This window comes from Zingiber officinale, chromosome 3A (assembly GCF_018446385.1).
Source record: "Zingiber officinale cultivar Zhangliang chromosome 3A, Zo_v1.1, whole genome shotgun sequence".
NCBI lineage: Eukaryota > Viridiplantae > Streptophyta > Magnoliopsida > Zingiberales > Zingiberaceae > Zingiber > Zingiber officinale.
Window position 1 is genome coordinate 149,532,664 of NC_055990.1, and position 27,506 is coordinate 149,560,169.

General features: G+C 40.6%; 1 protein-coding gene across 2 annotated transcripts; it reads right to left on the minus strand.

Moving 5' to 3' along the window:
* Positions 1 to 12,636: 12,636 nt before the first annotated feature.
* Positions 12,637 to 14,968, minus strand: LOC122052774 (gibberellin receptor GID1C-like). Of its 2 annotated transcripts, XM_042614475.1 has the most exons (3): positions 14,699 to 14,968; positions 14,572 to 14,614; positions 12,637 to 13,998 (listed from the first exon to the last, which is right to left on the minus strand). In XM_042614475.1, exons 2-3 carry the CDS (start codon positions 14,608 to 14,610, stop codon positions 12,994 to 12,996), a joined length of 1,044 nt encoding a protein of 347 aa, XP_042470409.1. In that variant the 5' UTR covers positions 14,611 to 14,614; positions 14,699 to 14,968; the 3' UTR covers positions 12,637 to 12,993. The 2 variants fall into 2 exon arrangements, with proteins under 2 accessions (XP_042470409.1, XP_042470408.1); XM_042614474.1 differs by having other exon boundaries at positions 14,572 to 14,968.
* Between the last annotated feature and the right edge of the window lie 12,538 nt (positions 14,969 to 27,506).

Here is a 27,506-nt window from a genome sequence, read left to right on the forward strand (position 1 = left end):
CAATTGAAAATAGAAGTAGAAAATTTGAAAAATCATATATGTTCAAAATTCTCTGCTTCAAATTTTAGAAATTATAAAGAACTACATTGGAAATTTAAATATCATAAAGGAAAAATTAGGAAAATTTCAAAGAAATACGTTCCTAAAAAATATTTAATTAATCCAATTGGCTGGAACCTATATTTGGTTCCAAAGTCTTGTTTAACTTAAACTTTAAATTTGACTTAGCGCTTTTAGCGAGAAAATTAGACGTTTAATTTCCTTATGCGGCTTTGTCTAGAAGTGGTTGATGATCCAATAACCAAGAAGGCCTAATGCCTCGCCACAGCCTGGAAGCCAAATATTGAAATAAAATATTTAATTGACTAACTAATAAAGCATTAAAATTGAAATTAGATAATGCTTTGAATAGTTATTCAATTTTTTAAAATTCTACATTTTTTTTGCGAATCTGCTTAACTTCTTTAGAATTTTTTTTTAAAAAAAACTTAGAATTTTTTAAAAAAAAACTTAGAATTTTTTTTTAAAATTTTTTACTTTACCAAAATTTCTAAAAAAAAATAATTCTTGAAAATTTTCTTTAACTGAGGAAATTTTCTATTTTTTTTACTTAGAAAATATTTCTAAAATTATATTTTCAAAATCAGAGTTTACTTAGAAATTTTTTTAAAAAATTTAGAAATTCAAAATTTTATAAAAGTTACCCTTAGATTTTTATTGAACCCCATTTTTTATTTGATCAAAGGGGGAGAAGAAAAAGATTAAGTCTAGGGGGAGGTAGCTTAAAATTAAATTTCCTATTTTTTGTACTTTATTACAGAATTTATTGTTTTAAACTTTATGTCTGTTTACCCTAGCTTAACTTGAGTTGTTCACATCAAAAAGGGAGAGATTGTTGGAACCCCAAGATTATTTTGATGTGATCAAATAAGTTAAGTTAGGTCATGTTGGGTTTTTATCCCTGTGTCTAAGTGTGCAGGAGCTTAGGAGCACAGAAGTCGAGCAAAAGACGCGGCTAGCGAGAAGGATGGCACGGGAGAGAGTCGACGGGCTCGGTGCGTCTGAGGGACAAGGTGCCGCAAAAGAGTACACCGGTGGATGCGAAGAATATGCGCGACGTTTGAGGGATGAGAAGCCGAAGCGGAAGCCTGCTGAGGAGAAGGTTGAAATTGGGTTCGAGTGAGCCTTATTTTGGTTGGTCGAAATCACCCAAGCGAGCGGAACCGAAGCAGAAGACCCGGACCGAGGCGAGCAACACTAGATCAGAGGACCCGGATTGAAAGAGTCAACCATGTTGACTTTAAGGGTCCGTGCACCTGGACCCATTCCGGGTGCCCAAAACTAGATTCTATCCAGATCGCATTTGACCGCGATCCATTACAAAGGGGATAAAGTTTTATCCCCCTCTAGACGTCTGGAACCCTTCCAGGTACCCAGACCAAGACTATAAATATAACCTTAGTCCAAGAAGCTGAGATGAACAAGCATTCTTGTAACGACACTTGTACACGCTCTAGTTTTCATTTAGCTTCTAATTTTTTGTGCTTACACTGCTATAAAGAGGTTTCTCCGCCTGAAGGAGAGTTAGTGCATTTCACTTCCTTGGATTAACAACCTCCTCGGTTGTAACCAAGTAAATTTAGGTGTCTTTTTCTTTTTAGTTCATTTTCTATTCTATCTTTATGCAAGTGTTCATTTAAGTCCGAGAAGGGTATTTTCTATTTTATTTTGTACAAGGCTATTCAACCCCCCTTCTAGCCGGCCCAACGGTCCCAACAAATACCTTTCAAATACTTAGTTTTGAAAAAAAAAAAAAAACAAGTGTTTTTCCACTTTGAAAACTTTATCTTTGAAAATACTTCCAAAAATATTTTACTTAAATAAATTCTTTGCAAAACTTTTTAAAAGGAGCTTTGAACAATTAAAATTTTAAGAAATACTTTTCAAACAAACTATCTTTTGAAATATATTTTTCTTGCAAAATATTTTTTATAAAATGGTTTATTTTGTAAAGTCAATTTTTTAAATATTGAAAACCTTTTGAAAAATTTAAAAAAAATCTGTCAAAATACTTAAAAAAATATTTTTCAATCACTTTGAAAAATTTTAGAAACTTCTTACATAAATTTATCCTTTCTTAGCAAAATTTCTTTAAAATACTTTAAATTATTTTACAGAATTCATGCAACATTATTTTTAAAAGGTATTTTATATCTTGCAAAATGATTTCTAAACTTCTTTCATAATTTAAGCTTTGCAAGATGATTTACTTAGCAAATTAAAATTTCCAACTTGTTGTAACTTTTTTGAAAAGTGAAAATTTCTTTAAGAATTTTTAAACTCCTCCCTCCCATAAAACCTGTAGATTTTTTTTTAAAGTTTTATATTTACTAAAGTTTTGTTATAATTTTCATAGTCGGCTAGGTTTATCTATATTTTTTTTATGAATGTCAAAGAGAAAGGGTAAGGGTTAAGAAAAAAAATAAACTAAATCTTGAAATTCTTAACACTAAAATGATCAAGGGAATAAAACAAAAATTAAATTTCTCTTGAACCATGTTTCCTTATATTGCATATATTTTCCTAACTCTAACCCAGATTGTCATTGCATCAAAAAGGCAGAAATTATTGGTGTAATTTACGCTAACGGTCTAACTCAAGTTTTAATGAATGATAAGTGAGTTAAGTTAGGTATTATTATGATCTAATACATTTACCGAATGTGCAGGGTTGACTAACCTGATGAGTCAAGAGGACCTGACACTAGGTAGGAAGTCCAGTTAGGACATGCAATTCTTGATTGGCGAAGTCTAGATGTGGGATTATAGCAGGAGGTCGGGATATTCGATTCCCGACTAGAGGAAGTCTGGATGTGCGAAGATGTGCGATTCTGGTAGGAAGACCTGGTGGGTTAGATTGGACATCAAGGAGGCAACTCAACACTTGGTAAGTGAAGGTAAGTCACTAGAGGAGAGTGAATAAGTGAGAACGCATCCCGATTGAGAGAACAGTAAGCATTGGTGCTATGGAAGGCTCATTCCAATGGATAAAATCTGACTTCGTCGGTGATAAGGAAACAACTTTGGGATAGAGTTTGGCCTATGGAGGTCTATGAAAGGCGCCTTCCACACTCTATCAAAGAGGTGCTCGCCTAAGGGTTTGACAACATCTCTAATATAAGATTCTAGGCGTCCAATTGTCATTTTGACTGCTCCGGCTTCCTGCTGCTGCTCTGCTACGACGCTACTACACCCTACTACTTCTGAGGAGCTGTCCAACACCGAGCAATCCAATCATATTTGAAGGTGTTGGGTAACAAACATTTCATACTGTACTTAAATTCTGTATAAAAGGAAAGTGTGGTGTGTTATACTTGTCCTAATTTTTCTTTGTACTTGATCCCCTCTTCTGGTGATCCCGAAAGAGGTATTTAGTGGATTACCCATTGATAGATCTGCAGGACCTGGGTCTTGGAGTAAGAGTCACAGAAGACTTCGAACCAAGTAAAGTCGATCGTGTACTTGTGTTTTCTGCTTGCTTTCCTGTTTCTTTCTTTTCCGTTATGCATACTTTGTTTTTAAAAAAGAATAAAAAAAAAGTTTTAAAACCCCCGGGATCCCCCCCCCCCCCCCCCCCGCCCTCTCATGTGCGTCTCGATCCAACAATTACCAGCTAATCTGAGTCAGCTTGTAGAGTGAGCCAAAAATACCCAGCTAATAAAATCTTCTGAATGAGCGAATGTTCGCCCGAGTGGCTTCCACAGGAGCCCTAATGGATCTCCTATAAAATGTACTGCACATCATCCGACTGATGCACTTGAGCAAGGGATGAGACAAAACCCTCTTGTACAAGTGGTCTCCAACCAACATGAACCAATTAGCCATTTTCTTGATCATACGCACCTGCTCCCGATCAGAGGATGAAATTTCTTGTTGGAGGAATGAAATTAATGGTGCTCTCCAGTCACTTTGTAATTCTAACTCAGTCTTTCTTTCGATGTGAGCTATCAACAATGTTTGCTCTACCAACTTATCCAGAGTCCACGAGATTAAGGAGCCAACCAGCTTGGCTAACTCATTTTCCTTCTGGTTTTCAGCTTAGGGGATTTTCTGTAAGGTCACCTCTTGAAACCCTGCTTTCAACTTCTCAAATGCTTTCACATACAGCCTCAGCCATTTATTGTTAATCTCAAAATTACCTTATAATTACTGAGCCGTCAACTGAGAATTCAAGTAGATTAAGACCCAAGAGACTCCCACATGTTTTGCGACTTGTTGATAGGTTATCAATGCTTCATACTCTGCTTCATTATTGGTGGTTTGATAATCCAACCAAATGGATAATTGTGTTTGTTCTTGCGGAGTGATATCATAAGTATTCCAATCCCACTACCTTACCGTGTGGACGATCCGTTCACATAGATTTTCCAAGCTTATTCTTGATTGGGCATTGTATCTCAGTTACAAAATCAACTAAGGCTTGAGCTTTGATGGTCGTTCGAGGTTGATACTGCATGTCATATTCGCTAAACTCTATGGTACACTTGATCAATCTTCCCGAAGCTTCTGGGTTGAGGAGCACTCACCCTAGGGCGCTATTGGTTAATATTATGATTGGATGAAAGAGAGAGTAGGGACAACCTCTGAACAGCTAAGACTAGCCCATACGTCAATTTCTCAAGAGCGGTGTAGCGACATTCAGCATCTTTTAATAAATGACTTAAGAAATACACAGGTTGCTGCTCCTTGTTCTCCTTCCTTACTAACACTGACTCGACGATGCTTTCAATGGTGGACAAATGCACCCACAACGGCTCGCCCACTATTGGTTTAGCAAGTACATGCAAGGTGGACAAGTAATTCTTTAGTTGCTCTAGTGCTTTATCACACTCAGAATCCCATCGAAACTTGATCGTTTGACAAAATATTTTGAAAAAGGATAGGCTCCGGTCAAACGCTCTCGAAATAAAGTTGGACAATGTTATGATCTGTCCGGTCAGTCGTTGTTCTTCCTTCAAATTACATGGAGGAGCCATGTCTTGAAAGGTTTGTACCTTACTTGGGTTAGCCTCAATTCCCCGCTCTATCACTACGTAATCTAGGAAACATTTGCTTTTAGATCCGAACAAGCATTTACTAGGATTGAGCTTTAGTCCATACTCCCTCAACGTTCGACAAGTTTTGTTTATGTTAGCATACAGATCAACCGATCAGAGGGACTTGATCAGAATGTCATCTACGTACACCTCCATGTTTCGTCCGATCTGCTTTCGGAATACTTTATTCATAATCCATTGATAAGTTGCCCCTACATTTTTTTGTCCGAATGATATAACATTATAATAGTAAGTTCCTTCTGCAATGATGAAGCTAACTTTTTCTTGATCTTCTTTGGCCAATGGAACTTGATGGTAACCCTGATATGCGTTCATAATACATATCAACTCGCGTCGAAAGTTGAGTCCACCACTTAATTGATGCATGGAAAGGGATAATAGTTCTTTGGGCAAGCCTTGTTCAGATCCCTGAAGTCCATGCAAATATGTCATTTGTTCCCAGGTTTGGCTACCAAGACTACGTTGACCAACCAAGTCGAGAACTACACCTCTAGAATATGTCCTGCCTTGAGCAATTTATCTACCTCCGCTCAAATGATTTTATTCTGCTCAGCTCCAAAATCCTGCTTACTCTATTGACTAGCCAAGTGTCCTGGTGGACATGGAGCCATAATGGCTGGTGATATACCTATGATATCTTAGGGTGTCTAGCTGAACACATCATGATTGCACATTAAAAATGTGACTAGCTTTTCTTTGAGTTCCGGAGCTAGGTCGGGCGCTATCTTAGTGGTGGCCTCCAATCAAACGAGATGGATCTGCACCTCCTCTTTCTCTTCAGAAATTAGTGTCAGGGCACTTCATGAGTGATGTTGATGTCCATTCATTAGACCTTCCAAGCGGTGCTAGCTTCGGTTCTGATCATATCCAAGTAGCACTTGCACGCTACTAACTGGTCCCCCTTCACCTTTCCTACCAAGTCATCTACCAAGAACTAGATCTTTTAGCAATATGTGGAGGCAACCTCTCGGAATTCATTCATTATTGGTCGACCCAAAATCACATTGAAAGCTGAAGGTGTAGGATCGGTGCATGTTAGAAGGAGGGTGAATCATGTATCTTTTTAAAACCTTAATATTTTGTTTTGGAAATACTAATACACAGCGAAAAAATAAAAAAAATTAAGTAAAGAAAAACAAAAGCACACATTCGATTACTTGATTCAGAGCCTTTAGCGCAAGACTTAAGTCCTCGAACCTATCGACGGACAATCCACTAAATTCTCTACCGATAAACTCCCGATAGAATAATCGAATACAAGAATACAAAAAAAAAGACAGTATAACAAACCTACACTTCCTTTTGCAGATGTAATAATTATGCATAATAAAAGTGTTACCAACAAAAATGGAAGTTCAGATGCGCTCGTGTATTGGTGTCAGTTTTCCAGCAGCGGTCAAGTGTAATAGAGCAGAAGTATAGCCACAATGTGAAGATGAAGTAGCAGAACGTTTGTTTGAGCTCGTATGTAAGTTGTGTTCTCAATGCTGGTTGAACAGAGCTTTTATTGAGTGTTGAGGGCGCTTCCAACCTCATCCAAGGCGCCTCCAACCTCAAATATGAACTCATGGAAATTGGACTCTATCTGCTCTAAATCCTACAGCTTCTATCTGCATGAGGGCACCTCTAAGCACTTCGAGGAGCCTCCAATGCACTTTTGAGGCACCTCCAGCACACTTAGGGCGCCTCCAACGCACTCCAGGGTGCCCCCCCCCCCCCCCACAACGTAAACTTTATCTCCTTGAGGCCGCCTCTAATCGAGCTCCGAGGTGCCTCCCCATAGCTCTAAGGTGCCTTGAACACTGTTCATCCAAGACTTAGCTTTTATACTTTACTCTTGCAAAATACGTTAGTCCAAATAATAAAATATAATCTGCAAAATAGAGTTAACACATCAAAAATAAGATGATTATTAATTAGATCTTATCTTCCCAAAACTAGGATATAGTCATGATCTCAGCTTAGACATTTGAAATGGCTCTAAGATGGACCGCACCTATAATCCCACTGGGACTCGTCCTCACAGGATCACTTTTCTCCAGTGACTTATCTTCACTTACTATTTGCAGTCAGTTGACTTGCCTCTTGACCCACCAAATCCTCTCCTCAGTTGTCAAGTCTGCAGACTCAACTGGATTTTCTACTAGATATCAGGTCACACCTTGATCTATCTAAACTTCATACTGGTTATCAAGTCCTTAGACCTAATTAGGCTTCAACATAGTGTCAGGTCCCTAGACCCATCAATTCCTGCACACACTTGGTAAAGAGGTTAGACAAATATATCATCTAACTTTAATCCATTTGTCATTTATCAAAACCTGAGTTTCACTATTAGTGTTAACTGCACCAACAGAAGGTGTGTTCACCACAATGAAGGTTGATCGACAGATCCTCATCAGGGGCTTCTCCCCAAGAGAGATAGCCAATCAGATCTACCAGATCGATTGCACTTCATTGCCCATGAACCCATACAAATGTGTCGTCATGAGTTGGAGCTCACTCCATACGCCTTCAATTGATCAAACGCCTTCTTGAAGATAATATTGACACAACTTCCTATATCAACAAAGTACAACATATATTATAGTTAGCTATAATAGCCTTGATAATCAAGGCATCATTATGCGACACTTCCACGCTTTCCAAGTACTTGGGACCAAAGCTAATTTATAATCCTTGTACTCACTCTTGACTGCACCTGACAACGTAGATTTTCAGTCGACGAGCGTGTACCTTTCTAGCTCGGTTGGAGTCTCCATCGGTCGGTCTGCCCGCTATCATGCCAATATCTCCCAGAGCAGCATTGTCATGATTTCCTTCTTGCTGAGTCGGGAGAAGCTCATGCTCGACTCGAGCGGGAGCCGGAGCCTTGTTCTCTCGTTGTTGGGGTGTTTGCTGAGGTCAATCGATGTCATGGGCATCTCTTTTAGGGGATCTGTTTGGCCATTGATAACGCCTATTGTTCGAGGACAATGAATGCAGTCGAAACTCTTGGTTGGTCACTCTGTGTCTCTCCTGATTGTACCTATAACACTCTTGAGTGCTATGGGTTCCCTTTCGGTGATAAGTGCAAAAAGACTAGATCTATTAATAGGACTCGGCAAATGGTACCCAATCAGCTTCCACATGTTGTACAACGTTAGGCCTCTATTCGTACTAATGCGGCTATGGTCCCACTCGAGGCCCTTTGTGTGGAAGGGGCGAGAGAGGGGCTCAGCGTTCCGAGGCAGGGACAGGTGCAGGCGTCGCTGCCTCCTTTTGAGCGGGCTAAGCCTCCTCCACATTGGTGTACTTGGTTGCTCTTCCAAGAAGATGGTTGAAGTCCCTAAGGGGCTTCTTGATCAAGGACTAGAAGAAGTCCTCATCTATAAGCTCTTGGGAGAAGACACTCATTAAAATTTCTAGAGTGATATAAGGAACATCAATAACCACTTGGTTAAACCGTTTGATGTACACCCTCAGTGCGCCCTTGGGCCCTTGCTTAAGGGAAAATAAGCTTAGTGTGTTCTTATGGTATCTGCGACTACTGGTCAAGTGGTTGAGGAATGCCTTGTGAAAATCCTTGAAGCATCATATGGAGTCGGAGGGAAGTCGGTTGAACCATCTTTCTGTCGAGACAGAGAGGGTAGTCAAGAACATTCGATACTTAATACTATCTGTTTATTGATGAAGGATGACTACGTTTTCAAATTTGAGCAGGTGGTCCTCCAGGTCGGTCACTCCTCCATACTCTCCGATCATTAAGGGTCAGAAATGGCTTGGCAGTTTGTCTTCCAGTATTTTCTGGAAGAACGGCATACTTACCCACTTGGAAGAGCTACTGGCCATCAGAGCTTTCCCCTTCCGAATATCTCATGCGGGTGCATCTCTGGAAGATGATCCTTGGGGCCTCTCCGCTCGGCCCATATCATCAAAGGGAGTTCGAAATAGTACTCGATGATATGCGACCGGGGATGGAGGCACAGGTGGGAGACTGATCGACTGTGCAGGTGCTTATGTGAAGCCTGAAGCCTGTTGGAAGAGAAGGAATAGGTTGGAACCCAATCAACTCTTCTACTCAAGTCCCGCGCTCGATGTGTGGGCCCACCATCGATATAGCCTGGTCATTTGGCAAAGGGCACCCGACTGTTGCTTATTGATGTTGCACTAATCTTTGCACTCGGGAGTTCACTGGCAACTCCAAATTTTCTTGCAACAAAGTAACTGTGGTGAATTATCCAGTTTCTTCCATCTTCGCGTTTCATAATCAGAAGTTCCCATAGACAATGTCAAATTTTATCCTGTTTGAAATCGAGGAAGATGGTGTGATGGGTAGGTGGCTTCGATATTGACTATAAGAAGACTTTGAGCGGGAAGCAAAGGGCACCGAGCGATCCTGCATGTCAAAAAAAGGAAATAGAGTAAAGAAAATGTCAACAACTGGACAGGGAGGGGTCGCTAGCATAGACACTCTAACGCTCAAGTCAAATAAGTGGCCGAGAGGAAAAAGAATGCAGTGAACAGTAAAAATAAACAGTGAACTCTAAGTGTGTAACCTTATGTACCTGTGCCTTTAGGAAGAGACCCCTTATATAGTGTTAATTTTTCTCTATGCACGAATATCAATGTATTTCCAAAAAATAACTGATCATTCTGACATTCTGCCACCTTTCCAAAAATGGACCCACCATTTCTGTGCCTTGTAGGATAAAAGTTTCCGACATACAATTTGCACAAGGAATATTCTCTTGATTCTCTGACAACAGTTATACAAAATGCCAAAAAGAAATATTAGTTTGCTGGGTTGATGAACCCTTAATATACTTTGGTGGTAGGCCAACCGAGTCTTCTATATTATCCGATTGAACTTTCCTTGTGGATGGGATTTGATCAACTAAAGAATGATGACCCTTTCGAGGACTTGGCTTTCGCTCGGCCTTCTCCGCTCGGCCAAAGAGTCCGGCCTGGTCAGGTCATTGGTCGAGAAATGTGACCGTGTAGCTCCGAATGTGAGCTCAGGATCCGATCGGACCAGACGTCCGATTGACTGGCCTATTCGGCCGAGATATGTGATCGTACTAGTCCTAAGTGTTGACCCTTTATTAATTTTAATTGTCACCTCAACTGACTCTCTTGACTTCGGGATGCCCCGCCTTATACGCCGCATCGCTTCCCAACAGCAAGAATTTGCATCAAATCTGTTTACCTGTCTGATCACAGAGCCATCTACTGTTGCTCAATCATAAGCTCCATTGTTTAAAATAGATTTTTCAACTTGAAAATGAAAGTGGATCGCTGGCAAGGGATTTTGGACCTGGTTAAGGCTTGTTGGTGCCAACCAGCACAAGATCAAAATGTAACTACAGTCTGCGTCGAGAAGCTAAGAACTTGGAAACTAAGCTGAAAAAAAAATGGTACATCGACCATGGATTAAGACAAGGACTTGAAAAATGACATGAATAACTTGAAAGATAAGCTTGATACTTTACTAATAAATAAAGGTACAGGTGATATGGTTAATGGAAGGAAATGCGAACACCTCTTGTTTCCATAAGATAACTTGTAGAAAACCTAGATTGAAGATTCATTGGTTTGAGATGGACAACATCCTAATATCTGATCAAGCATAAGCCACCGATAAGTTTACTGATTTTTGCGATGGACACACCAGTATACTTCGTTGAGGTCACTACAAACATTGAAAATCTAGTTTTGACAAATTTAGTAGCACGCCCTTCACCATGATGGAAATTGAGGTAATTATTGTAGGATTGAATGGCCAGAGTAAGGGAATAAAGAACAACAAAAATTTCTTGCTAAAGGCACTTAAATGAATTGTTACTTCAATATATGTATGTGTGTGTTTCAAGTTAAGATCTTGATAGTTTAAGTCATAGGTAAATGCATGAGGAAGCTAGACGATAAGATTTAACATGATTTAAAGGCTCCATTTCTACTCTACAAACTGAGAAGAAAGCCTCCGAGGATAAAACTTTGATACAAATCAACAGGATTTCTAGGAATTTCATTCAACATAATAATACTCTCTCTCTCTCTCTCCAAAAGGGATGGAATGAAAAAACCAACAAAGAAAAGTTATTAATAAGATCTTGAGAGAGTTGAAGCCTTCAAATTCTTGTCCAAGCTTTTGAATATGCTTTGGGCACTCCAGCTATGGAGCATAACGATCGAGTATGTAGATTGGTGAGAGTCTCAAGTGCCCAAGGCACCACCATAGGTTATATATCACATTGAAATGTTGAAATAGTTAGCTCTAGTCAATGGCCAACTTGGTAATTGAATACACTTCCACTTGTTTCCATTCCACTGAAAACCTTTATTATCTTAGTTGATTGACACTGTTTGGACAGTTCTCAATTCTCATGTCCAAATAGGCATAACGGAAATTCCCTAAGCATGGTCCGACTCTGTCCGGCCAAACACTGATCACTTGTTACTTACTGGCAAGAATCATTAAAAAAAAGAAAGAAACAGCACTATATTTTACATTACATGCTGTCACCTCTATCCTTTATCCTGACACAGTGACACTGGATTTCTGCGCGTTGTTAGTGGTGTTTCTTGCACAGTACGTCTACCGATGGTATCTATTGCATAATGATCATATCTAACAACCCCTTTGGCATGAAGACCACTTAACCAGTATCAAAAGAGACAATGAACCTTGCAAATTATGGCACAAAGATCTGCCTGTCTTTCCCTCCTTTATCTTGATCTTTCCCTTCCCTGTAACAATAAAGACACGTCCAAATGCTGAACAACCAATCTAGGCCTGGCTCTGGAAACAGACAAGAGCAGTCCAGTAAAAAGGTCAGTGGCCTATACCTAATTGTATGACCTATGTGGATTGCATATCACAAGTACTGTGGATGGAATATGTGAGTAAACCGATAACCATTTGTCAAGAAGAAGACTCAGAAGTCAAGCAACAGAGGCCCCATTAAAGAAAGGCATTTAGTAGAAAGTGAAACGGGCATCCTTCCAACGTTGTCAATAATGGGAAGGAGCAGCAGCAAAGATAAATTACAGAGGCCATGTGTTCTTGAGGCATCACCCACTCCCCAAAGACTCCTCCCACATGAGAACAACTGATCCAGGGAAGCTGCCAACGAGCGCACTCAGAAAAATACAAAACCCTCCACTTGGAAAAGAGTGGAAACAAACGACACGAATAATTAATAGCCACTGCATAGGACAAACTGTTAGATTGGTAAACTCTTCCTGTGTCTTTCCTCTTGCATTCTAACCTGGGTTAGATTCTCTGCCATTTTTTATATTAGAGAAAAACTAATTACTTTGACCCGAACACTTCCAAGCAATTTAGTATACAATTCAGTAAGAGACAAAAATGGCCACAGCTTCTTCATATATCATCTCTGACCAGACAACCTGATTATCGAAACTATACAGAAAGTTATTTGTTGAGTTCCCATTTTCTGCATATTGACAGAAAAATGCGTTAGAGATTTACTTTTCTGAAAAAAAACGATGAGTATGAGAGTTACCAAGCAGGAATATTTAGATAAAAGGTGGATTATTTTTCCTATTATTGCTTCTATTACAAGATTAGCCAGTCTTTGGCAAGGCAAACCCATCTAACCAAGTAACATATAAAGTTAGTACCATGAACTAGAGAGGCACTTCCTCCTTCGACCAAGTCACCTATAATTCAATGTTCAATAGAACAGAAATGAGAGGAAGTTCCATGAAATGTGAATTCTTTGACACCAGGCAACAACAGAACCAAACAAGAAAGCAGCAAAAATATAGCAACCAGAGCAGCTGCATAAGTCACTGCGATGCCCACTCCAGCTTCTGTGCAATTAAGAGCTTTAGATGTATGCGAGGTAAGGTGTGATTATGCAGCATAAGGACTATAGGTTAGAAGTGACGAAGTTCTTGATCTCCTCCATTACTTCATAGAAATGGTCAGTGTTTGGCAACAAGTAGAACCCAATGGTGGCCTGTTCGCGGTAGACGAGCTTCACGTCCTTGTGAGCTTTCTTCAAGCCCTCGGCGTAGGCTAGTTGCCAGTCCTGAACGAGGTCCAATCCGGCGACTATGACGAGGCTCTTTGTGAAGGGAAGCTCTTCGAGCCTCGGGCCGTTGGGGCCGAAAGGGTTGCAAGCTGGGTGGTCCTTGTCGGCTCCCTCTGGGAGATATGCCTTCCAGTACCAGTCTCTGTCCTGAATGGTGACAAAGTACTTCCCGTCCAGTCTCACCTCCGACTCAGTTCGGCGATTGCCGCCGAACATGGGGTTGAGGAGGATGTTCCCGGAGACTTCGACCCCCGACTCTGCGGCTCTCACAGCTACATGGTGGGCAATGTTGCCTCCGGAGCTGTCACCGCAGAGGAAGACCCGAAGCTTAGAATCCTTGCCGCTGTGGAGCCATGGTTGAGTGGAAGCCCACTCGAGGGCTGCCCATCCATCGTCGTAAGCACAGGGGTAGCGGTGCTCCGGTGACCGACGGTAATCGACCGAAATAACAACAGCGCCACAGAGGGAAACGAAGCGGCGGCAGAGAGAGTCGTAGATGGCAGTGTTGGAAGAAGAGTGGGCGAAGCTGCCTCCGTGGTAGAAGATGATCACCGGGAACGGGTCCGGGGAGGGAGAACGGTGAAGATCGGCGAGGGGAGTAGCTGCAGGAGAGGGGTGGTTTGGAGGGGCAGGGCGGTAGATGCGGGAGAGGAGGTTGTTGGTGCGGTCGATGAGGAGGTCGAAGGAGACGACGCCGTTGACTGGGGAGGCGTTGGCGGGGACCTTGCGGTCGAGGAATTCAGCAAGGTGGCGGTCGAAGGTGCCGTCCGGGCGGCGGAGCATGTTGTAGGCCAGCTTGAAGTTGGAGATTAGAACCCAAGTGTGGAGGGGAACCACCATCTGCGCGCGCATCAAAGAAAAAGTTGTTATTCTTTCTCTTTTCTCGATCTTTTATCCTGAGTTACAGGCCGTAAAAGGGAAGCAAGATTCGAATTTTTTGCAATTATCGGGAAGATTTCGAGGATTACACGGTGTGTACGCCTTCCTGCGTTCGATTAACAGCAAAAACAAAGACGGAGACAAGAAGCGAGAATTTGTTTCTACTGTTTTTCAATCTTGAATAATGCCAAAGGATTTAAACTTTTCTGTGACTTCTTTTTGAGCGAATCGGAGACCGACAAGTTTTCTTCTCTTTGGAATGCACGAACTGGTTGAGAAACCCATCAGGCAAATGGGGAAGGGAGCGAAAAGGAACAAAGCAATAAAGAAAAGAAAACGAATAAAAACCACCAAAGCTCCGATCTTTGACGGATTAAATGAACGCATAAATCAAGATAAAGTCCCCAAATCGGCCGAAAGCAGCAAAACCACAGCATCAACTTAACAAAAAGCATGAGCACCGCAGCGAATCCACCAAAGCGCAATTTTTTTTTAACCAAATTCAAAGTGAGGAATGGGACAGATTGTCCATACCTTCGACTCGCTGGCGTTCACTTCGTTGCTTCCCGCCATCGCACTGGGAAAAGCAACACCACCACCAAGAATCGGTAATCGAATTCGGAAAGCTGAAAGAAGCGAAAAAAAAGCTGCCCTTTTCCACCTGGAAGACCGAATCCGGAAATAATCACTCACAAATCGGCAACTCCCACTCCGAAAGAACCCTCCTTTCCGCTATTTCCGTCGCGGTGGCGCCGGATCCCGCCGGAAGCCGCCGCCTCCGGATCCGAACGCAAGGCCTAGGCGGTAAGAGATAGAGGGAGGATGGAGAAAGGGGGAGGAGAGGTGGAAGTTATGAAGAGGAGAAGATTGAGGTGGGCACGCGAGCGAAGAGAGAGAGAGAGAGAGAGAGGAGGAGAAGTATAGAACTAGAAGCGAAGGGGGAAAAAAAAAAAAGGTAACAAGAGATGGCAAAGCGGAGGAGCGACGCAAGAGACGACAAATTGGGGTAGCTAAGGAAAAGTAGATTAAAATAAATAGAAATTGGGCCCCACCAGCCCTGTTGGATTAAATCCACCACGTCCGTAACAGGCAGTGCCATGTCAGCATTCCTCTCTCATACATTTATCTACGTATTCCATTTCATTTAATGATTCTAGCAAATTAATAAAAATTTAATTTAAACTATTTTATATATTTATTATCACAATCAAATTTGACGTGTTTAATGTGTTAAGTATGGCAGCTGATGCCACCTTACTAAATGCTCATTTATATATTCCACAAGACTACAATAACATTATTTATTAAAATTATGCATCTCAATTAAGTTAGTATACCCATATTTTAAAAAAAATAAAATATAATACATAATTTATTTTTTTATTATTTATCTCAGTACTTCATTATTATGATACTAATTTAAAAAATCTCAATTTGAACCGAATTGTATATTTTTCAGATCGAGTTAGCAAGTTGAATTCATTTTTGACTTTATATACGTGTGAGTGACTATACCAAAGTCAAATCTAAGCAAAGCGATGTAACCTAGTAAACAAACACATTCTAATGAGCAAGTAATTCAAACCAATGCAATCTAAACCACGAAGCTTACCTAAGAAGACGCAACCGGCCATAGGCACATTTATTAGCATATGTAAAGACAAGAGTAAGGTGGATAAACGTATCTTTCTTACTCCTTGCCAATGAAGTTTCAATCATTAAAACGGCACTAACCAACGAATTCCGTCCATCTCGTTTCCAAGTCGAGCAAATGAAAGTTTTTTTCTTTTTTTTTCCAAAATTCTCTAACAACACTTAGAATTTACAAAAAAATCTTTCAAATTTCTGAAAAGCGTACTCCTTTTTCATTTTACAAATCTTGTAATCAGCATCAATGTCATATTGGATTTTGAAAATTAACATGGATTTTTGTTTGTTTTTTTTTTTTAATTTTAATTCAGTGATTTTTATTTATTTTTACAAGGCATTAGATACTCGCTCCCAGTCGGTCGTCGCGGCACGCCTGTACGATTTTCACAAGCCGATTCAATCAATGCGTCGCCACCAATCGAGTCGAGAAAATCTGCTCCGCGACAAAAAGAACACAAACCCCACTGTCTCATTATTTAATTCAACCACTTATTAATTATTTAATTAATTAATTCTGCCACAAACAAAGCTTCTCCACCATACGATTTTTTTGCTTCTTTTTTTTTTTTTTTTGCTTTATTTATTTATTGTTTTCCTTTCTGAATTTCTGTAAGTTGACGTGCCCAACCAAAATGCCTCCCCTTTTTGCATTTGTCTCTACGCGGAGAAAGGGATGGGACTGCTTGGCCGCTTCCGTTTTGTCTGGGAGCTGGATGCATCATCGCATTGTACAAAAAGGAAAAGAGAAATACTGAAAAATAATAATAATAATAACGCAAACCTCCTTGTTCAATTCAATTTAATGAAATTATCTAAAGATTTTGATATAAAAGAAAATTTTTATTGATTCAAATTTATTATAATTAATTTTTAAAATTTTAAATTTTAAATATATATAATATATTCTTAAAAATACTTAAATCCAGGACCTAAGTGCTTGGATTGAGGTAGGGGTGTCTTAGGTCTACACAGATATATCGTGTTTTATCCGTTCATAGTATAATAATTTTGTATGTATATATATATATTGTAAAAAAAATATGTTCGGATTATTTTTCATCTTTAAAATATTTTTATTTTGATGTTATTATAATAATAAAATTTTTTATCAGAAATACTTTATGTAATTTTAAGTTAAAATTATTTCAATATTAATTAAAATTAAATAAATACTATAGGAACACTAAGCAATTTACAGAGTATAATTCCATCAAAACGGTTTAGATTATCAAAAAAGTACCACAATATTATGATAAGTAAAAAAAAGGGTACCTTTTTTTTTTTTTAATGTTTGCCTCAATTAGTAGTCCCTAATGATTTAATTAATTATATGGGGATATCCATTATGAGTTACGGATGACTTAATTAATTTGTTTTCAAAGGCAAAATAATTATATAAAAAAGGTGGAATATCTTTTTACCTACTCCTTTGTCCATCTGCCATGTGAAAGAGAGCAGTGGGCAAATGCGATGTCATTCGGTTAGGAGTGTCAATTTAGTATGATGAAGAATTAATATTGGATGTAAATGAAGATGGATATAGAGAAATTTTTAATTTGATTAAATAATTATATATATTAATATTTGAGTAATTGGGTATAGAGAGCGGTCTAATAGAATCTCTATACCTGACCCGAATATTCCATAATGATACGTTGCACATCTATCATCTAGTGCTATTTTGTTTTTTTCAATTTTCACTTCGTTAGATTAAAATTAAAAAAAAAAAAAAAAAAAACGTTAACACTAAGTGCATCGTAACGTTTTCGTGTGTTGTGCGCCCAGTGTAATTGATATATTTTTAATTATTTTTTATTTATGTTTTTATTCTTTCCGTTGTTCTAATTAGATTTTATTTTTAAACTAATTTTTAAAATTTAAGAGTTAAATTATAATATTAAGTATAAAAAATTTGAGGATCTTACGGAGTGTGTGGCACAAGGGATACAACATATCAAAACTCACATATATACTCACATTGTGAGCACCTAATGTGTTTTTTTTTTTTTTTTTTTTTTTTGAATTTCTTTAGCTTAAATATTATACCCTAAACTTTAGACTTTAAACTCCAAACCCTATATCCTAAGCTCTAAAAAAAATTATACTAACTACTAGCGGAATGAAGGTCTCAATCTTGCAAAACAAAACAAAACCAAGAAAAGGATCCCCCCATTGACCCTCCGACGTTCAAGTTAGAATCAGGATTAAGAGAGATGAGTAATCAAAAAATAGATCAATCTTGTCTTTCCTTATACCTGCCATACCATACCTTTCTATACATTTCTTTGTGATCGTTCATCTGCCCTTATTTAATGATATTAATTGTCAAGAGGAAGCTTCTTTGTCTTGACTTCCGTGCATTAATGATAGATGAAGTATTCTTCTTTGTATTGACTTCTTTATATTTAATGATATATGGAGTGTTTTCTTTTATTTTCTTGTCCCCTCCTATGTAATGTCATTCCTTGCGCCAGACGGGCGGTCTGAGCGGCTCATTTTCGTACCGACCAAAACAACTAGCTGCAGGTTTATCCATTCAGCCCCTCCTTTGCCGACCGGGATAACCAGACAACCACCTTTTGTCGAGGCACTTTTCGTAAGCCTCGCCGTTGACTGCCTTGACTTGGACCGACACCGTGTGAACTAACCCCTGACAGGTGAGACTTCCCTTATCGCCGCATCACAAGCCTCCCCCTCAAGTTTAGTCGAAGGAGGCTACAGGTCCAACTAACTGGACAACTGATTTCCTTGGCGATTTCTATGTCCGATCGGAGTGTTCGGTCCCTAGTATCTGATCGGCACATCAACCAACGCCGCTCAGTCGTTGTCTAACCATGGCAAATAGACGATCAGTCTGGTAACCCGTTCTCTATGCAGAGCAGGACGATGAGTGGTAATACTTTAAGAATTATCCAAATGTGCTTCTTCGAGCGATCGTGGTTGTTGCCGACGTCATCCATATTTCTCGAAGCCCATGCAAATCCTTGACAATTATGGCCGAGCACGCAGTCATCCCTTTTAATTAAATTTATTAAATGTTGTCTGGTAACCACATGCCACGTGTACCTCTTTCTGCCGCCGCACAACTGACAAGACAGGCGGATATCCTCTGTTGACGTGATTAGCGCCTTTTCGAATTCGACGGTCAGATCATGTTCTAGGTTTTCGAAACCTTAGATCGGATGGTTGAGAGCGACCGACCATGAGGTTTATAAGCCTCGTGTGTGCCGTCATCTTCTCCACTTCGTGCCTTCGTCTTCGAGTTTCGCCGCTTTAACATTCCGCTTCTTCATCGGTGGTCTCCCTGTACTCCGGTGGTCTCCCTGTAAGCTTCTTTGATCGATTCTGTGTGATCTTCCTTGTAAGGTTCTTCGATCGATTCAGTTCAGTGTTTGTTTATCATTCATCTTCGATCTTGTTCTTTCATTCTCTCGATGACAAGCTCATCTCAACATCCCGTCCCCGTCCCTGGACTCTAGTACACCTCCATTGAGTCTAGGTTCGATGCCGGCGATGCGGAGAGTTTGAGGGTTGCATATGAAATTTCGATTAACTATCAAATTGGTCTTTCACATGCCTTTGAATGTCCAAGCGAACCGCCACCAAGTTTCGTAACATTTTTTAGGGACCAATTTACAATCGATCTGCAGTTTCCGATCCACTCTTTCTTTTCTACTGTTTGTAAATATTTCTGTATTTCTCTCCACCAACTAGTGTCGAACTCCTTTTGGCTGCTGTGCGGGGGTCGTCGTTCTGTTCCGCTTGCACGACATTCCCCTCACTCCTCGGCTCTTTCACTATTTCTATTATCCCAAATTATTTGAGTCGGGGACTTTTCTCTTCCAAGCTCGAGAGGGTTTAGTTTTCTTTGATAAGATGTAATCCTCCAACAAACATTGGAATGACTACTACTTTTTTGCTCGCTTTCCCGAGCGGGCGGATTTCCCGAACAAATGGCAATTAGAGTCGCCAAACCCTCCAGAACTCAAGAAATACAAGAGTCAATCGGACTACCTCCACGCAGCTTCACAATTGGCCGAACAAAAATACTATATCCACAAATTGCTACATGAGGGAGTCCTCTATGCATTCGTCTTGAGCCCGATCTGCACGAAGCTCCCGACCAGCTTAGGTATGCTATTTGTCGTCCTTTTCATTGAATCTAACTTACTGTTTCTCCATTTTTGCAACTCACATAATGCTAAGGGCATGCCTGCCTAGCAAAGCCAAACTTGTGGACGCAGAGATCAATGCTGTGTGGCTGAGTTGGAGAGCCGCAGTTTACAATAGATCAACTCACAAGAAGACCCGCTCAAAGAGAGCGAGGGAGCGCCAACCCTAGTGAGCGAAGGGATAGCCAGTCAGACGCCCAGCAGTGGAGCGGTTAGTGCATCGAATCCTCCCTCCGCACGACTACTGGTGATTTCGGTTGAGGGGGCGTCGGACTCAGCCTCTTCTAGGGAACCACTTATAAGCCGCAAGAGGAGCAGGGCGGAGACTACATCGCGATGTGCTTCTTCCATGGTGCAGGCCCCCACTAGAACTAGCTGTTAGAATGTATACTAAAAGTCTAGCTTTTTGTATGAACATTTATTTTAAAATGAGAATCGCATTGGTCAAATGTCTGCATTTAGTTAAATGTAGATGTCCATTTAATTTATATTGTAGATAACATAGTGTGTGGTGTCACACAAAAGATCTTGTTATCAGTTCCTTATAAATTATAAATAGTAGCTCACAACCAAGATGGATTGGGACAAACCATTGGAATGGTTGTAGTGTAATTTGGTATTAGTTTATCTTGACTATAAAATTACACTAGTATACTATGTGTATATTAAGCAGGACCATTTGAGGTTGTTCCTTTTATACTGATTGCATAAAAGAACAGAACCTCTGTTATTATGGATGTGCGTACTCTTAATCCCGATATAATAATAAGCACATGTACTTAGTATTTATTTCTTTAATTTATCAAAAGGTGAGATTTATTCGTTAAATCAATAGGGCCGATAAATTAGGAAATAATATTATTTATATGGTGTGTTGTTGATTATAGAAGGAAATTGTGTCCTAGTTATTTAGGTTGATGATGTCCCCTTGAGGAGCTCATAAGGATTGTCCTGTAAACCCTGCAGGTGGACTTAGTCTGACATGACAATGAAGTTGAGTGGTACTACTCTTGGAGCTAGATGTTAATTATGTGAGTTGTCAGTAACTCATTTAATTAATGGACATTTGATATCTTAAACACAGGGAGATTAACGCACTCATGATAAGAATGAACCCATAATATCATATGGGATTGGTGTTGTAGTTCAATAATAACTCTTTAATGGTATGAGTTATTATTGATGAACTTGAGTTGGGTGTTCAGGTCAAACATAGGAAGCTCAAGCTCATCAGGAGGCCAAAACCAATTCCTCCACTAGGTCCCTGTTGTAACCTCTATAAAGCATCGCATCCACCCATTTTGATTATCCTTCCTACCCATGAAAGGGCCCGACCACATCCTTGCTTGGTGCCCAAGCAAGGGGCCACCGGCCAAGCCTTGCTTGGTGCCCAAGATGTGGGCCGGCCAAGCCTTGCTTGGTGTCCAAGCAAGGGGTCGACCATATCATAAAAGAAGAGAAAAGGAAGTTTTTATTTAAAATAAAAATTTGTTAAAATCTTTCCTTTTATGGTTATCTACAATGGTTTAAAAGAAAGATTTTTTTTTTTTAATCTTTCCTTTTTGTAAACAACCATTATAGGAATAAAAGGAAGATTTTGTTTAAAACAAAATTTTGTTATTTTTCCTTTTATAACTATTTACAATGATTTAAAAGAGAAATTCTAATTTTGTTAAAATCTTTCCTTTTTTGTAAACAATCCACAATATAAATAAAAGGAAAATTTTATTAAAACTTTCCTTTTTTGCCGCTTGCAAAGAATATAAAAGAGGAGGAGGGTGGTACGCAAAGAACCTAAGTTCTCTGTCTTTTATTCTCTTTGGTGGCCGACCTCTTCTTCTCTCTATCTCTCTTTAAATCGACGCCCCACTTCTTCCCTTTCTTCCCTCTAGGGTCGGTGCCCATCTCACCTTGGTGGTCATAGCTTGAAGGAGAAGAAGAAGAAGAGAAGAAGCACTTGGTGGCTGGTTGCTTGGAGGAGAAGAAGAAGGAGGAGGCGCCTCTTCACTTTATATTCTTTGGTGGTTGAAAGTTTGGAAAGGAAGAAGAAGGTCGGGTGTCTTTGTCTTGGTAGATCGTCGCCCATACGATGTCCAAGAAGAGGAGAGGAATACAGCAGAAGATTAAGAGGTCTTTAAGCTACAAAGAAAGGTATAACTAATTAATTGTTTCCGCTGCATACTAGTTTAGTTTTTCTCTGTATGGATCCTGAAATACCAACACAAGAGGCTAGTAATTTTGTGCTTCGATTGAGGTCTCTGTAGTTAAACCTAAGGTTACTGTAAGGATTTTAAATATTTAATTTCTTTGAAAGGCTTTATCTAGGAAGTGGTGGATGATCTCATACCCAAGAAGGTCGAGTGCCTTGCCAACAACCTGGAGGTCAATCCTTGAAATAGATATTTAATCAACTTCTGTAATATGGTTTAACTTTTGATGAACACATAGGTTGAACTTCGATTAATAATGTTAAGTTTCGTTTGCAATCCAAGTTTAACTCCTGAAAAACACATGGGTTGCTAGGAAAAGTTTTGTGCTTGTACAAATTTTTGTACAGAGGAAACAGAACGGAATTCCGAGTAGCACCCAACACTAGCCCGTGTCTTCCTTCCGCCGAGCGGGTTGAAACCTCAACGCAGCTCCTGCCACAGCGACTGTTCCCCCCTACATCATATGATCAGACACCATCCCTATCCAGTCTTCCATAGGGAACTATTTGCACGTGACCAGTTGCTTTCATGTTGCCGCCACCGAAGATTCAAAAGTCTGGCATCCGACCGGTGTCAATGTCTAGGCCATCCGACAGAGCGATCTCGGCCCAATCAGCATTGAGCGGTCGGCGCCACATAATGGTGGTTATCCATCTTCCGACTGAGAAATGATGTGAGTTGGATGACGCTGACTCCCGAGCACCAGATAATCATTCAGGGGTTGCTTGCACAGATATGGTCTAACGCCTGAGCCCATGCAGCGGTCATACCTCCGGGGGCACTCGCGAACATCCATACCCAGATGTCCACTGGGGTAAGTTTTTGTATGTTCTTAATTTATCTCTGATCGACTCTTATAATTTCCGGGTTCCTCGTAGTATTGGATGGAGAGCCTGGCCATGTGTCAAAGGCTTATTTTTTTGGAGAAAGAAGTTAAGCAGCTGAGAGCGCTGAGCAGCCAATCATCTGCTTCTCAGGCGCAGCTAGAGTAGATGAATGCTGAGATGGCTCAACTAAGAGTCGATCTGGCTAAGAGCACCAAGCAGCTGGAGGCGGAGAAGGGAAAAAACGCTGAACATGCCACCTAATTAGCTCGGCTTAATAAACATGCCAACATCATTGAATCCAAAATTCATTCGGCTAATACTAGGAAACTCCCGGCTATTGAAGATCTGGAGATCAAAAATAAAGAGTTTTGGGTATTGGCCCAGAATTGAAGGAAGCTGAGGCTACCCTGAAGGCAGAGCGAGACGGATGTTCAGCCGAGCAGACTCCTCGAAAGCCCAGCTCGCTGTAAAAGATGAGGAGCTGGCGGCACTGAAGGCAGAGTTGGATGCCTCCCAAACAGCGTTAGAGACTTATCAGGAGGCCAAGTCAAGTAGGTTCGAGCTTATGAAGCGATCCTACATCTGCTCGAATGCTTTTAATGACAAGGTCGCCGATCAGGCACTTCGTCTGTTTGACTTTGCGATCGACGGGATGCTTAGCCAACTCAAGGAAGGTTGCTACCTCCCCACCGCTCTGACAAGTAAGGTTATCAGTCGTGAAAAGCTAATTGAGTCGCTACCTGACGATGTCTTGGATTATCTGGAGTGATCTTCCTCGAGCGAATGATTTTTGTATTACCCTTCATGTATGTTTGTAATCCTTATGCAAATGTTAATGAATGATCGCTCGTCCAACGATCTTTTCTTGTTTGTTCGTCCCCTCATTGCCATTCAACATCTTTTCGGTTTCACTTGCATTTTGGTCATTCACATGTTGCCGCGCAAACCCGAGCGAAGCTGTGAGTTGTTTACACTTTCAAGTGTGGCTTTATGACCCTTCAATTAGTCACCGTATTTTGAAAACTTAGAGCTTTTGAGTAGTGCGTGCTCCTGGTTGACCGTTTTTTGTCAATATTGTTCTTCATCGGGCCTGAGTTTAAAGTTGACTCTTGGTCGCTTATCGAGGCAAGGGTTTAAGGTCGTCGCTCAACCATTGATGAAGACAAGGGTATAAGGTCGTCGCTCGACCATTGATGGAGACAAAGGTTTAAGGTCGTCGCTCGACCGTTGATCGAGACAGGGATTTAAGGTCGCCGCTCGACCATTGATGGAGACAGGGGTTTAAGGTCGTCGCTCGACCACTGATGGAGACTGGGGTTTAAGATCGCCACTCGACCATTGATGGAGATAGGGGTTTATAGTCGCTGCTCAACTTTTAACTTGGCTTGACTGTCCCAAGAGTCTGGAAAGCTTTGGTTTTTATTCATATCGGTTGTACATCCAGAAGGCATATACACAAGTACATTTATATTTGTTCACGTACCTCTCACCCGGGCCTGTAGGATTGGAAATGATTCATGCTCCATGGCCGGTCGAGTCGTCTCTCATTTTCATTTTCCAAGTAATAGGCCTCCGAGCAGAGTTTCTGTATGACCTTATAAGGTTCCACCCATGGCTCCTCGAGTTTGGTGACGTCGCTGACCAGCTTGATTTTCTTCCACGCCAAATCATTGACCTGGAAGGACCTCGGGATCACCCTCGTGTTATAGTTCTGCCGCATCCGCTGTCGATAAACCATTAGTCGAACGAACGCTTTATCCTGCGCTTCATCCACCAAGTCGAACTCCATTAACCTTCGCTCGCCATTTCCCTCGTCATAGAGTCGCACCCGGTCAGATTCTACTCCAAACTCTACAGGAACCACCGCTTCTTCTTCATACACCAGCTGGAATGGTGTTATGTCGGTCGCCTGCTTTGGAGTCGTGTGAGGTGCCTACAAGATACTTGAGAGCTCGTCGACCCAGCTACCTCCTGCGCAGTCAAGCTAAGTTCGTAAGCATCTAAGGATCTCTCAATTTGTGACCTCCACTTGGTCGTTGCTCTAGGGGTAGGCGACTAAGGTGAAGACCTGTTGGATGTCATAGCCTTCACAGCACTCCTTGAGCTTCTGACCCGTGAACTGCCTCCCGTTATCCGAGATGAGTCGGCTGGGGATGTTGAATCGATAAAGGATGTTCTGCCAGATAAACTTGATGACCGGCTGCTCACTTATCTTTGTCAGAGGCTCAGCCTTCACCCATTATGAAAAGTAGTCCATAGCAACAAGCAGGAACCTTCGCTGACCCGTCGCTATGGGAAATGGTCCTACGATGTCCATGCCCCATTGGTCAAACGGGCAAGATACCATGGATGACTTCATCTCTTCGGTCGGTCGATGCAAAATATTGTGATACTTTTGGCAGGATAGACATGTGACTATCATCTAAGCGACATCCTCTTAGAGAGTTGGCCAGAAGTATCCAGCCAGGAGAATCTTTCGAGCTAACGAATGGCTTCTTGGATGGCTTCCGTAGGAGCCTTGGTGCACTTCTTGCAAGATGTACGTTGCGTCCTCTGGTCCAACACACTTGAGCAAAGGTCTAGAAAAGGTTCTTTTGTACAACTGATCTCTGACCAAAGCAAATCGTCCGACCCTCTTCTTTAATAGACACGCCACCTCCTGGTTGGCTGGCCTACTACACGATCAGATCAATTCGATTAACTGTGTTCTCCATCCGGTCATCTACGTATAGTACAAAAAATACCACCACGTTTCTATCACTCTTCTTGTATACACAAGACTCATCCGGACACTGGATAAATCCATAAGACTAGATCACTTCATTAAACTGGATGTTCCAAGATCTCGAAGCTTGCTTCAGTCCATAGATAGACCGATTGAGCTTACAAACAAGATGCTCTTTGCCCTTCGCAATGAATCCCTCTAATTGCTTTATGTGGATATTTTATTTAAGACTTCCATTAAGGAAAGTTGTCTTGACATTCATTTGTCAAATCCCATAGTTCATATGAACGACAATAGATAAAAGAATCCGGATAGACTTAAGCATGGCTACCGGCAAAAAGGTTTCCTCATAATCGATTCCCTCTTTCTAAGTATACCCTTTTGCAACAAGCCTTGCTTTGAAGGTTTTCACCTTCCCGCCTGTTCCTCTTTTTCTTTTGTAGATTCATTTACATCCAATGGCTTTTACACCATTTGGTGGTTCTACAAGCTCCCAGACCTGATTAGAGTACATAGATTCTATTTCAGAGTTCATTGTACTTTGCCAAGATGCTGCATCTTTATCTTAGAGTGTTTCATCATATGTCCAGGGATCAGGTTCATGTTTACCAGGAATCAAGTCTGAAGATTCTCCCAAAAACATGAATCTATCAGGTTGCCTAACAACCCTCCTACTACGACGAGACACTACTTGTAATTGTGCATCATTTGTGACACATGTTGCAGTTTCTTGTGGTATCTCATCTTATACCGTTGGTACTAAAGTAGACGTGTCTTCTCTTATTTCCTCAAGAACAATTTTATTCATGGGTTTGTGGTTCATTACATAGTTCTCTTCTAAAAATAAGGCATTGGTGCTAACAATGACCTTCTGATCTTTAGGACTATAAAATAAGCCACATTTTGTTCCTTTAGGATAACCCACAAATAAGTGAACTTCTGTACATGATTCCAACTTATCAACATCTCCTTTCAGAACATTTGCTGGACTACCCTAAATCCGAATGTGTTTCAGACTAGGCTTACGCCCATTCTACAATTCTGTGGGAATAGAGGGTACTGAATTAGAAGGTACCAAGTTCAGAATGTACGCCACCATTTCTAGAGCATATCCCTAAAATGAATTTGGTAATTCTGAATAACTCATCATTGATCTAACCATTTCCATAAGAGTCCTATTCCTTCGTTCCGCCACATCATTCTGTTGGGGTGTACCAGGTGCAGACAATTGGGATTGAATCTCGACCTCTGATAAGTAACTCCTAAACTCTCCTAAGAGGTACTCGCCACCACGATCAGATCATAGTGTCTTGATACCTTTACCATGACGTTTCTTCACATCAGCCTTATATTCTTTGAACTTATCAAAGCACTCAGACTTGCGGATCTTGAATAGTCGTCTATAAAAGAGATAAAATATTCGAAAGCACCTCTTGCCTGGATAGTCATAGGTCCACACAAATCAGAATGAACCAATTCCAACACATCTTTGGCTCTATACCCCTTGGTCTTAAAAGGTCTCTTGGTCATTTTTTCTTCCAAGCAAAATTAACAGGTTGGAAAATTTTCCACCACTAATGAACCCAAAGGTCCATCGGCTATCAGCGTTTGAATCCTACTCAAGTTAATATGACCAAGCCTTAGATGCCAAAGATATGTTTGGTTTATTTCTGAAGGTTGCTTTCTCTTATTAGAATTAGAAGATGTGTTATTAATACAAATTGCCAACCAACGTACCAGAACAGATAACTACCCTATTTTTCTTGACACCTACTTTGTCATCAAAAGAAACAGAATATCCATCCATAAATAGTTTAGAAACTGAAATCAAATTCTTTCTAAAACATGGTACATAAATATAATTTCTCAAAATCAATGTTTTATT

Bases quoted from the DNA above. Each gene is read 5' to 3' on its own strand.
- LOC122052774 (XM_042614475.1), bottom strand. From the start codon at position 14,610: ATGGCGGGAAGCAACGAAGTGAACGCCAGCGAGTCGAAG. The intron at 13,999-14,571 runs GTATGGACAATC...ATGCGCGCGCAG, and splicing joins TGAACGCCAGCGAGTCGAAG to ATGGTGGTTCCCCTCCACAC.